General features: G+C 39.4%; 1 protein-coding gene across 1 annotated transcript in view; it reads right to left on the bottom strand.

Annotated features, from left to right (window-relative positions):
* IRAK3 (interleukin 1 receptor associated kinase 3) overlaps positions 1-13,215 on the bottom strand; it is a gene marked incomplete at its 5' end in the record, with an annotated part of 59,516 nt that overhangs the window by 14,503 nt on the left and 31,798 nt on the right. The window contains 3 exon segments of the mRNA XM_081082298.1: positions 4,293-4,411; positions 5,196-5,310; positions 11,952-12,016. Coding sequence (XP_080938424.1) covers positions 4,293-4,411; positions 5,196-5,310; positions 11,952-12,016 — 299 coding nt within the window.

Here is a 13,215-nt window from a genome sequence, read left to right on the forward strand (position 1 = left end):
AATGCCCATATAACACAACTCCACACCCTGACACACGCCTGGGTGGGCATAGTCTACAGATGGTTATGTTGAGGCTTTGAGCCCTTTGAAAAACCCAAAAGGTAGCAATCATTGGCAGCCCCTTCACCAACTAAAACAATAAAATATGTTGCTAGTTGCGTTTCCAGGTTAAACCCTGCCTGTCCCATGAAATTCTCCCTGTCTCTGATCAGATCTCGTTCCATACTCTGCATCTCCATTACTCATCGGGCGCTCATCTAGTGTGTTCCTTGCATGATTTTATATTCAGCACATCCAAACAGGTACTGAGAATACGTGGCCTGGAATAAGTGGCCTCCTTTAAAATTGTGGTATCTACTGCTGATTCCAGAACCGTTCTCCTGCCCCTTACACCCCAGAGAAGCCTCGGAGTCCCTTGAGAGAGCCCTGCTTATCAAATCTAGGTCCTCAGACCAGTTAGACCTCGAGGCTCTATCCAACCCAACCACATTCCTTACCCCTCTCCAGTCTTATCTTTCCTTATTCCAACCTCATCCTTTCCTCTCCAATCAATCAATCTGTCTTGCTTTCATTATACGGTTGGCAATTCTTTACTCTGTCCCCTTGAACGTATTATCACCTCCACCAGGAATGGTCTCTTCTCTCCTTTCAACTAATCCACGGCCATGACCTATCTCCTCAAAGACTTGGCTTAGAACTACCTCATTAGAAGAAGAGCATTCTCAGACCAGCCATGCATTGGGCATAGTTAGTGGTGCCCTGTATACTATCTGTGACTGTGTTATCTCTCTGATCACCAGGCTGACCCTTCAAGGACAAGACTATGATCATCATGGTCTAATACAATGCTCTGCACACGGATGTTCCATAAATATTTGTGAATTAAAATGAATGTAATTTTTTAAATGTTCAAAAAGTTAACACAGAAGTGACTTTTTTAAAAAAAATAGAGCTTAGTTTGTGGATCCACTTTTCAAACACAATAAATTGATGATGGAGGTAAAGTACTATGGACTGAATCCAACCCCAACCACAATAAATGGTTGCGTCTCCCCAAATTTATATGTTGAAACCCTAAACCCAAGATGATGGTATTAGGAGGTAGGTCTTTGGGAGGTGATAGTATGAGGATAGAGCCCACATGAAAGGGATTAGTGCCTTATAAAGAGGCCCCAGAGAGACCCCTTGTCCCTTCAGCCACGTGAAGACACAGGGGAAAGATGGTTGTCTATGAACAGAAAGTGGGCCCTCACAGACAAAGAGCAGGCCTGCCTTGGACTTCCCAGCCTTCAGAACTGTAAAAATAAGCTTGTGTTGTTTATAAGTCACCCGCTTCATAGTATTTTGGTTATAGCCTTCCGAATAAGTTAAGACAGTAAGTAAAAGAGAAGTAAAAGGAATGATTAGCCATCAGATCTTAGCCTCCTCCACTGCTATTTCCACCACTTCTTGACCAATTATAAGAGGAACTACCATTTGATGAGCATACTCTTTGCCAAGCACCATATATACTTTGCCATATTACCCTAAGATGGAAGCTTTTATTCTTTTCTCTTTTTTTAAAAGAATCATTTGTTTGTTGTTTTTTCAATCCTCACCTGAGAATATGTTTATTGATTTTGGAGAGAGGGAGGGAGAAACATTGATGAGAGAGATAAACATCCATGGGCTGCCTCCCATACGCACCCCAACCAGGGATCAAACCCAAAACCTCAGTATGTGCCCTGACAAGGAATTGAACCTGAAACCTTTTGGTGTACAGGACGATACTCCATCCACCTAGTCACGCCGCCAGGGCGAAGCTGTTATTCTTTTATTCTCATTTTGCAGAGGAAGAAACTAAGCCTTAGAAAAGTTAAGCAAATAGCTCAGAATCACAGTGACAGCAGAAAGTCAGCAGAAAGTCAGCTTCTGCTGAACTAAGCGGAAAGGATGGAAAGGGGTGGGAAGGAAAGCACATGAGAAAGAAGAATCATTTGGTCACATTTTGCAGGGCGGCATCCAGTCCAATCTCCATGCCTAACTGTGGTGGCTGCAGGGGTGTGGCCCAGGTCTCTCCTTCAGGACCCAGGGAGGCTCTCGCTTCCCATTTCCCATCGGGGAGGAGTGTCTGATGGCTCACAGCCAAACCCAACCCGGGATCTGTCCCTGGAAGAAGGGAGCTACCTCAGCCAAGTTACAGCCCCTCTCAGGGCCAGTCAGACGAAGGGGTACAAAAACCTGAGCACCTTGCCTCACTTTAGGATATTTTTGAAGGGTCACCCCAACTTCAGCTATCCCATAGAATCAGCCAAGGCCTCTAGGACAATATTCCAGCTCAGCGTTTCCAACCGCCCAATTCTGCCTTCCTCCTTCCCTCCTTGACATTTGTTGTTCCTGAGAGCACACCCCTAAAAATCTCCTGCAGGCAAACCTCTGCCTCTGAGCCTGTTTCCTGGGAAGCTGCCTGAAGACACTAAACATGAGTGGAAAGCAGAAATCAGGGCCCACAGTCTGTGCTCTAGCCCAGAGATTCTCCATCTTTTTCATCTAGTGGCACACATAAACTTATTACTAAAATTCTGCTACTAAATTACTAAAAGGGTCTTATATTTTTTGCTGATCTGACAAAAATAATAGGTATAATTTTGATTCATTCACGCTGGACAGCTATTATTGTTTTAGCTGCTGTTAATTTTTTATTTGACAATCTAAGGGAAACAAGGTCGGTGCCCCTGACAAAATAGTCAGGCATTTCAGGTATTGCGTATTTTGAAAGTTCTCATGGCACACCGGTTGAAATCATATCTCTAACCAGAAACCAAGAGCAAGATGCTGGAGGGACACCTCCAAATCTCCTCACCTAGTGTGTGCCAGCTGTGGAAAACCTTGTGACCCGGCGGAGCCTGGATGTGCATCCCTCCACCCCATGTTCCCTTTGCTCGGGTTGGTGACCTTTCCCGTCCCCAAACCTCGACATTCTCTCTCTTCTCACCCCTCTTTCCTATCAAGCTGCGTTTTCAGGAGAGGATTTGATCAACTTAGTCACACAAAAGGAAAATTAATTAAATTCATGTACTACTGCTCGGGATTGAAAATAAGCTCATGCTCATTTCAAGTTTAAACCAAGGAAAGGATATGTACAGCAAAATTCCAGATATTTATTTATTTACTCAGTTAAAACATATTTGAGCACCTGCTGGGCAGAGCTGGTCAAGAGCTGTGTGAAAGGGGACTGTTTTAGGTTAGGGGTACCCACCACAGCCTTTAGGAACTAACCGCAGTGGCTGACACCACCGGCCTCTGAGACCTCCACTGGACGTCCATCTATGTCCCAGGTGCCATGAGGGTGCACTAATTTTATACTGATTTATGGGGCCACTAGCAGCTGATGAATCACCACATTGCAACAGGAGCAGACATCTCTGTGTGGATCCCCCACTTCTCCGGGACTAAATGAAAATCTAGTCTTTTCATATGGAGCTCATTTCACCAGCAAAACAAAGAAGTGGGCAATCAGTCCCTCTTCTGTCAACTCAAAAGCACACGAAAAGCTTTTCCTAAGATCCTAGGAGATGGTTCAGAAGAGGCAGCAGCCTTTTAAATCCAGTCTTCCCTGCTCTTCAGTAGAGGCGTGTTTGGGTACTTTTGGACAAGTTCAAGGTAAAGGGCACATAGGAAAAATTCACAGAGAGGTTTGCCACAGGCTATCTACTCTCTGAACAATTCCTATGTCTACTAATGGAAGCTGTTGCTTCTAAATTTCTCATGTCTCAAAAATGAACACGGGAGTTGCTGCTCGGCTTGTCACAGATGAATATATATGGCTACAAGGCAGCAGGCTCAGTAGAAAGAGCAAGACACTGGAGACTCAACAAAGAATTTTAATTGCCAAAGAATTTTACTGTTGCCTTGCTAGGACCCCCTATAAGTCAGTCACTTAACCTTTCCTTTAACCTGGGTGGTGGTGGGGGGAGGTTTGTTTGTTTTTCTTGTAAGTGAGATTAATACAGGTTCAGTTCACAGTTTGCTATCAGGTATAATTAATAAAATACACAAAACTGTCTGTCCTATATTATTCACTAATAATTCCCCAAGATAATATAAACTCTCCCTTTGGCAACATAAATGTAGTTTTTTAAATTTGGTAGATGTGCTTTCATTAATAAAAAGGTAAGGTTTTAAATACTTAGATGAGCATTTTTAACGTACATGTACATGCCAGGGAAACTACAGGCGGAAAATAGTGTGAAGTCTGACTCACCGGGTGAAAGGGGCTTGCAGGTGGAACCTAAAGCTCTGGGAAAACTTACCTTGAAATACTGCCACAGATGACCGAGCACGGGACCGTGTTGTGCAGGTACTGAATGGCTTTGGCTGTTCCGATTAATACACTGATTCGAATGTGCCAAGAGAGTGGGGCTGTGTTCCCCTAAAAAGACAAGAGTAGTTGCTCTAGTTGCACTTTCGGAGTAAAAGCCAGACATGTATTCATTACATAGAAGATTGCCTGAACAGAAGCTGGGCTTACAGTAATGGATTTTTAATTCAAGAAAGGCTTTCCTCTACTTCTAATAGCTGTTCTAGGCCTTTGTAGCTAGTGAGATAACTATTAATGTTAATATTAGTTTAATCAAATTATGGGTAATAAGGTAATTATGTTTAACAGTTCATTAAATAAGATTTTAAAATTATCTGTGGTATAATAGTGTGGATAATGGAAAATAATCTGATTTTATTCTTATCTTAACTGAAACCTATCTTATTGGAATCAATTTTTAAGCATATTTCAAAAAACACCTTATGAGAAATCATGACGTTTGTTCAACCTCCTTCACTTTAAGGAGTCTGTACCATTTTTATGTTTATGTGTATTGAATGGTACCTTGGTAATGTTATATAAATGAAAAATGATCTGAGAAGTAAGAGTAATTGATGTAAACTCATTTGAGATGTAGAATCAATAAGGAGTAAGGACCTAGCAAATCTTTTGGCCACCATGTTGCACAGCATGTAGTAACTCAGGTGTTTATGCCGTCTTCTAAGAGCAAGAAATTAATTCACGGAGAAGTCCTCTGCCTCCTTGGGAAACCCAGTGTAGGTTGTCCCCTCATGTGAGCGTGCACACTGGGCTCCCAGCTCTCATCAAAGGTTTCAGCAGCTCCCAGGGGCGACAGGGAATTGGAGTAGCAAGAAGAGTAACGGAAATGACTTACTACGCACTGTAATCTGTCAAAAAGTGATCCGTTTCTCATGAATGGATAAACCAGGCAGAACTTCTCACTCTCTGTAAAATATGCGGCCAACTCCAGGATGTTTGGATGATGAAATCTTAAAACACAAGATTTGATTTAAATCCATCAAATGGCTTATTCAACAACACTCTGGCCACGGGGTAGGGAATAGGTGTAAAGCAGAATATAAATTTGGCCAAGAAAGAAGTAATTTCATTGGACACACGACACAGGTTTGCTTTCCAAATTGGTCAAGTGTTTTAACAAATACTAGTCACTCTTTGATTGATTGTGAACATACAAATACAAATAAAATATCCAAATATAAGACAAAATTTAAGAAAGCGGAGAGTTCTTAAGATTTGGAGTGTTGGAAACTATACAACAAATAGACAACAATACTGAATATTAATTTATTTTTATCAGCATAAAACTCAATATAACCTATTTATTAAATAAGTAAAGTTAATGCAACTGAACTTATCCATTTCATTGCTTTAGGTAGACATGTGTAAGTTAAGTCACCAATAGAGAAGAGTACCAAAGACCATCCATTTACTGAGAGCTATGATGCTGCAGGTACTGCACTAGGCATCAGTCACACAGGTAAAAGATGTAGCCAATGTCTTCACAAAGTTTGTATTGTTATCTGAAACCCAAGTGACTAGTTAAGTTTGATAATGAAACACATATCACTGATTTTTAAATCATAGAATTCTATGTCAGTGTAAGATTCATTTTTCAGGCTCCTTTCCTTCAAGCTCTATTTCTTGAATGTGTATGTCATCACTGTGAAAACCAATGAAACCCAGGTAATAACTATAAAATACAAAACATATGAACTTCCCACATACTGTGAATTCAGTTCAATTAATCCATTATTTATTGAACATCTATTGTGTTGTAGGCATGCTTAGGATATTAAAATAAATAAAGCTATTTTTAAAAAATGCTCCTATTTATAAAGACCTATTATTTGTTTCTTCAATAGCAAAATGTTGCTATAACACACACACATATCTATACGGTATCAAAAAAAGTACACACACTTTGAATAATTATTAATTCCAATGGGTTAAATCTGAAAATAAAGAAACATCAATTGAGCTATCAGACAAAAGTGTGTATACATTTTTGGGGACACCCTGTATATAGAGATATCTATCTATAGGGAGATTATCTGTTCATCTTTCTATCTATCTATCTATCCATCTATATCTCCCTTCTGAGTCCTTCTATTCCTCTTTCCTCAAAAAAGGTGTATGTGTGTGTATGTGTGTATACAAACATATACTCATATACAAACACACAGACTTTTATTGTTAAACTAGTGGCTCAGTGCACGGATTTGTGCACATTGAAAGGAAATTAATTAGAAGAAAGATTCATGCAGTAATTACGCTAGTGAAAAAAATTACATGTCAAAATAGTATATATAATATAGTATTATAAAATTAAAACATGTGTGCAATTGGCACCAGCGAGAGCTTTATATGTATCATGCATGCATGAGTCAACATTTATTTTTAAATTGCCAGTGGGTGTCATATGTACTGGCTGGTTCGTCAGTCGGACGGTCAGATGGACAGTTGGTCACTTAGCATTTTATATATATAGATATATGAAAAACTGTGACACAAAGATTCCTGCACCTATTATGATTCAGATTGTATCTATAAAATGAAAAGCAATGGACTGAAAAGGAAGTGAATTGGTGTATTTGGTTGCTTAAATAGCTGATCTATGCCACTAGCTGGTTGATTCTCCTGCAGTTTAAAATAATTTAATCTATATATATAAAAGCCTAAGCGACCGAACGACCAAACGACTGGTTGACCAGTCACTATGACATACACTGACCATCAGGGGGCAGATGCTCAACGCAGGAGTGGGAGTGCCGCTCAGCCAGAAGCCAGGCTCACAGCTGGCGAGCGCAGCTGCAGTAGTATGAGCCTCTCCCGCCTCCGGCAGAGCTACTGAGTGGGGGCAGCAGCCGGTGCAGCATGGCTGGGATGAGCTAGAGCAGTGCCTGGCCCCCACTTGGGCTCCTCTACTGCCGCCAGCCACTTCTCGCACTGCTATATCCCTCAGGGGATGTCGGACTGCCGGTTTCAGCCCAATCCCCTCAAGCCTGAGCTGGCCTGTGGGGATCGGGCCAAAACCGGCAGTCCAACATTCCCCAAGAGGTCCCAGATTGTGAGAGGGTGCAGGCCAGGCTGAGGGACCCCACTGGTGCACGAATCTGTGCACTGGGCCTCTAGGGAAATATAAATCTTTTGGAAAGCAGTAGATAGAAGACCTTGTATAGACACAGCCACGGCTCTGCTCTCTTGCTTACAGAGCAGAAATGACCATTTGCTTATTTTTAATTATTACTGATCAAGCAAAAACATGGTTACTTTTTATCAAGGTATGGACCATGGAAATGCCATAGGAATGACTGCTGGTTTTAATTATATGGACCCACCTCATCCATTCTTTCACTAAAATCCTTTCAGTGGGATTTTAGATTATATAGATCTAAAGGTCAGCAAGTCAACAAATAGAAATTCTGAGTGCCTACTACAGATAAAACATGATGCAAGCTACTACGATGTGGTAGAACAGAGAGACTTGAACACAGACAAACCTGGGTTTGAATCTCTGGCTTTCTTTTTAGCAGCTGTATAAACTTGGGCAAGTTATTTAATCTCTATAAGCTGAATTGTGTTCCCCCCCAAATCCATATCTTGAAACCCTATCCTCCAAAGTGATAATATTTCAAGATGAGGCCTTTAGGAGATAATGAGGGTTAGATGAGGTCATAAGGGTGGGGTCCTCATGATGGGATTAGTGCCCTTATAAGAAGAAGCAACAGTTTACTCCCTTTCTATACCACGTGAGCACAAAACAAGAAGGCAGTCATTTGCAAGCCAGAAAGAGAGTCCTCACAGGAATCAAATCTACCCTGACCTTGATCCCAGCCTCCAGAACTGTGAGAAAATAAATCTGTTGTTTAAGCCAGCCAATCCTGAGATTCTTATGAAAATTAAATTAAAGGTTAAACATCTAGACAAGTCTCAGAACCTCAGAAATTATTAACTTCTTTCCCTTCCCTTGAGGAAGAAGGGGGGGGGGGGGGAAAGAACCAGATGCCACATTCTAAGGAGTTTAGAATAATTCTATTTAAGGCACAAGGATTAAGCAGTTTCCTTAATATTAAACTAAAAACCAAACAAAAACTTATCCTCAGGTCTTAGTGGGGTCTAATTAGCTTAGATGTTACTTTTTCCAAGAAGCCTACTCTGCAGCACCCCCCCCCCCCCCCCACACACACACAAGTTTCTATTTCCAGTTTCTTCAATGCCTGTACTTCCTCATCTTATCACTTAATTTTCTGAAATTGCCATTATGTACTTCTCGTCTAATCCCACTCCAAACATCTCAGATACTATGCTCTGAAAGGAAAAAGCTGCATCTGTCTTACTCACAAGTAAGACTCGTAGAAGAGGGAGATTCAAGATGATTTAGAAAATAAGTTGAAACTTGTAAAAAAAAAGAAAAAGGATAGACTCTCCCTCAGTTTCTTCATCTGTATGTAAAATGGGGATAACAGCTGTACTTACCTCATAGGCAAGTTGATTACCACATAGGTAATCCTATAATTATCTCATAGTATTAAAGAATCAATACATGCCCTAACGGGTTTGGCTCAGTGGATAGAGCGTCAGCCTGCGGACTCAAGGGTCCCAGGTTCGATTCTGGTCAAGGGCATGTACCTTGGTTGCGGGCACATCCCCAGTGGGGAGTGTGCAGGAGGCAGCTGATTGATGTTTCTCTCTCACTGATGTTTCTAACTCTCTATCCCTTTCCCTTCCTCTCTATAAAAAATCAATAAAATATATGTTTTTTAAAAAGAAAGAACTCTCACCATTTAAATAAAGAAATAAAGAATCAATACATATAAAGTTCTTGATAAATAACTATTAGCAATATAAATAATAATGATGGCACATGAGGAATATTCAACATCATAGAGTTATTATGTCTCCCTAAATAAACATACAAATACCTTACCAGAATAACTCCAAATGACCCAGATCTACAAATGTAAAAAATGAAATCATAAAAGTACTTGGAAAAAAATGGCAATATTTTTTTATAACCTCTCAGTAGGGAAGAACTTTTAAACTATGATATAAAGCCCAGAGTCCATAAAAGAAAATATAGTTGAAAAATATTAAATTCAACTACATGAAAACCATTTCCACATGGCCAAAACTAGATAGAATAAGCAAAGACAAATGACAATCTGGTAGAAAAAAAAAAAAAAAAAAAGCTTGTATCTCATAACATAAAAGAAGGGCTAATTTTCTCTAATATTTAAAATGCTCTTACAAACCAAAGGCCTAATAAAAAACAGGGGCAAAAGGATATTATAAGATATTTTCATAGAAAAGAAAATATATCTCTTAATATGTAAAAAGATTCACTCATAATAGAAAAAGAAATTTAAACTACCCTGAGAAACCACTTCCACCTAGCAGACTGGCAAAAATTAAAAGTTAAGAATAAACACTATGGCCGAAACCGGTTTGGCTCAGTGGATAGAGCTCGGCCTGCGGACTGAAGGGTCCCAGGTTCGATTCCGGTCAAGGGCATGTACCTGGGTTGCGGGCATATCCCCAGTGGGAGATGTGCAGGAGGCAGCTGATCGATGTTTCTCTCTCATCGATGTTTCTAACTCTCTATCTCTCTCCCTTTCTCTCTGTAAAAAATCAATAAAATATATTAAAAAAAAAAAAAAGAATAAACACTATGTTGGCAAGAATATGGGGAACCAGGCACTCTTACATATGACTGGTATAAGTATAAATTGGCATAACTGAAAGACAATTTGGTAATATGTCATACATTTCACCATTTGACCCTATAATTTTATTTATGTAAATTTATCTTAGATATATTCAAATATTTATATATGAAATAACATGTAAAAGTTTTTTGTTGCAGCATTATTTTTTAATAATAATAAATTAGAACATAAAAACCCATCAATAAGAGAATGTTACAGTACAGCACACATGGAATACTAAAATAAGCAAAGTGAACAAAGTATTTTTTGCTATCTCTTGTGTGAGAAGAAGAAAATAAGAAAACAAATACATAATGGAAAACATACAAGAAATTGATAACTCGATTGCTTTGGGAAAATCATCTGGGCGGCTAGATGATAATAGTGGAAGAAATCATTTTCTTGGTTTACCCATTTTCACTTTTGGAATTTTGAAATCTTTTGAACTTGTTTATTCATAAGCAAATAAATAAAGCTTAAATATAAAACCCGTATTATTGAAATTTTGCTTTTAGTGGTTCATTGAGTAAATGATAGATATTAAGGTTTTTAAAAATATATTTTTATTGGTTTCAGAGAGGAAGAGAGAGATAGAAACATCAATGATGAGAGAGAATAATTGATTGGCTGCCTCCTGCACACCCCAGACTGGGCATCAAGCCCACAACCCCAGGCATGTGCCTTGACAGGGAATTGAACCGTGACCTCCTGGTTCATAGGTTGTCACGCAACCAGTGAGCCACACCAGCTGGGCTAGATATTAAATTTTTATTTATTTTTCTTTTTTTCTTATTTTTTTTTCTTTATTGATTAAGGCAATGGTTCTCAACCTTCTGGCCCTTTAAATACAGTTCTTCATGTTGTGACCCAACCATAAAATTATTTTCGTTGCTACTTCATAACTGTAATGTTGCTACTGTTATGAATCGTAATGTAAATATCTGATATGCAGGATGGTCTTAGGCGACCCCTGTAAAAGGGTCGTTCTATCACCAAAGTGGTCGCAACCCACAGGTTGAGAACTGCTGGATTAAGGTATTACATATGTGTCCTTATCCCTCCATTGCCCCCCCACCCCCCATTCATGCCCTCACCCCCCTGGTGTCTGTGTCCATTGGTTAGGCTTATATGCATGCATACAAGTCCTTTGGTTGATCTCTCCCCCGTACCCGCACCCTCCCCTACCTTCCCTCTGAGGTTTGACGGTCTGATCGATGCTTCTGATATTAAGTTTTTAAAATTAGTCTTTAAGATTTTGATTTCTGGTCCTGGGTATAAAAGGAGAAGGATTTATACTCCCTCCCCCAGGCACGTATTGGTCACGTTTGAAGAGAACATTTTCTATTTGTAAAGGGTGATGATTGAACTCTATATATAGGGTTAGGGGCCTTCAATGAGGCAGGCTGCACAGCTGCAGATATGAATATATATGAAAATGAAGTCATTTTAGTTTGTCCCCAAGGACGCTCAGGCTCATGAATGAATTCCCAGAAAATAATATACACATCAAAAGTACTTGATTTCTTTGTCTAAAATTCTCTTCCTGACAAGGGTTATACCGATGAAACAGTTTCTTGACTGGAATGTCTCTAAGGAAGAGGGAAATGGTAAAATATATACAATTCTAATGTTCTAGGAATTATTTTACACTCAGCTATGTTAGTCACACATGATTTAACCCACTTCCCTGTGACAGTTTCTTGTTAAAATATGTTCAAGTGAATTATGTAAACGGCCTATTTTTAAATGTATTCTAAGGAATATACTGAAGCAGATGTCAGAAATTTACACAGTGTTCTATTTCCAACCCTTATTTTGTAAATGCCAACCATGCTGCAGAATCAAAGATGAACAGAGATGAAAACCAGACACAAAGGGAGACATTCCAGGCAAAATATACTCACAGTAATAAAACTTCAAGCTCAGATAAAAACCTCTTCCATTGTTTCTTGCATTGCATTGTTTTCTCCTAAATATCATACAGAAAAACAAGGGGGAAAATTACGGAAAGGCTCGCTATTCCTGGGTGTCTTAGCCTAGGGCCCATGGTCTCCCTGAAATTAGATGAACTTTTTGGTGTAAGTGCAAATGAACATTTTTCTGGGAAGACAATCCTTAGATTTAACCAGAGTTTCAAAAACCCATTAACCCCCAAACAGATTTAGAACCAATGCTATTAAATTTTAATTTTTTTAAATTAAGTTTTTCATGCAATGCATCATGTTGCCATATTCTATAGTTTAAACTTTCACCTTTTTCATAAATTTAAAGATAGCATATGTATTCAAATAAATCCCATGATGTGTAGAAACTCCCCACTTGATCTCATGAAGAATTCAGTTTGTCATCCTCGCATTCTGGTTAGAAGTGGTCTCACTAATTTGGCATTTATGACTTGGGTCATGTGAACATGTTGGTTCAAGTTTACCTCTGTATTAATTTTGAAAAGATGGGCCTACTAAGCAAATGGAAAATATAACTCCTTACTTCAAAGATGCTTCAGCAGCTAGCCCAGTGCCTGACAAATATTTGTTGAACAGATTAATGAGTTCAATGATATTGTACTGAGCATCTGTTCTGTACCTGGCGCTGTTCTCCAGGGCTTCCTACGCCGTATGTCACACTTGTCTCTGAATCTCAGGTTCCTAACTTCTACCATAAAAGACTTAAATTAAGTGCGTCCTTAGGTCCCATCAGCTGTAAGGTTCTTTCATTTGCAAATTGCTAAACTGGGCAGTTTTCAGACCTCTCTGTCCTCAGAAATAAAGGGAGAGAAGTCCAACAAGAATTCTGGAAACTATTTTCCGAGTTAATCCAGAAAGTCAGAAACAATAAACTAGTTTGACAGCTCATTTTCAAAGACATCTTTATGAAAATTTATATTTAAAAAAAACCATTGTCATGCGATCCAAGTGGATTGGGTCTCGGACTCATTTCTAGCACTCACTATTGGTGATTTTTTTGTCACTTAATCTCCCTGAGGTCAGAGCTTTCTTAATCTGAACAGCGAAGGGTTTGGTTTCTGTGTTCGCGCTAACCTAGCATTCTTGCTGCTCAAAGTGTGGTCTGTGCACAAGGAACATCAGCTTCACTAGGAGAAAGGCTGAGTCTCAGGTCCCTGCCCAGATGTGCTGCGTCAGAACTGTAAGCTCCCCAGGTGTTGGATGT

This window comes from Myotis nattereri, assembly GCF_964212035.1.
Source record: "Myotis nattereri genome assembly, chromosome: 2".
In the NCBI taxonomy this organism is placed as follows: Eukaryota; Metazoa; Chordata; class Mammalia; order Chiroptera; family Vespertilionidae; genus Myotis; species Myotis nattereri.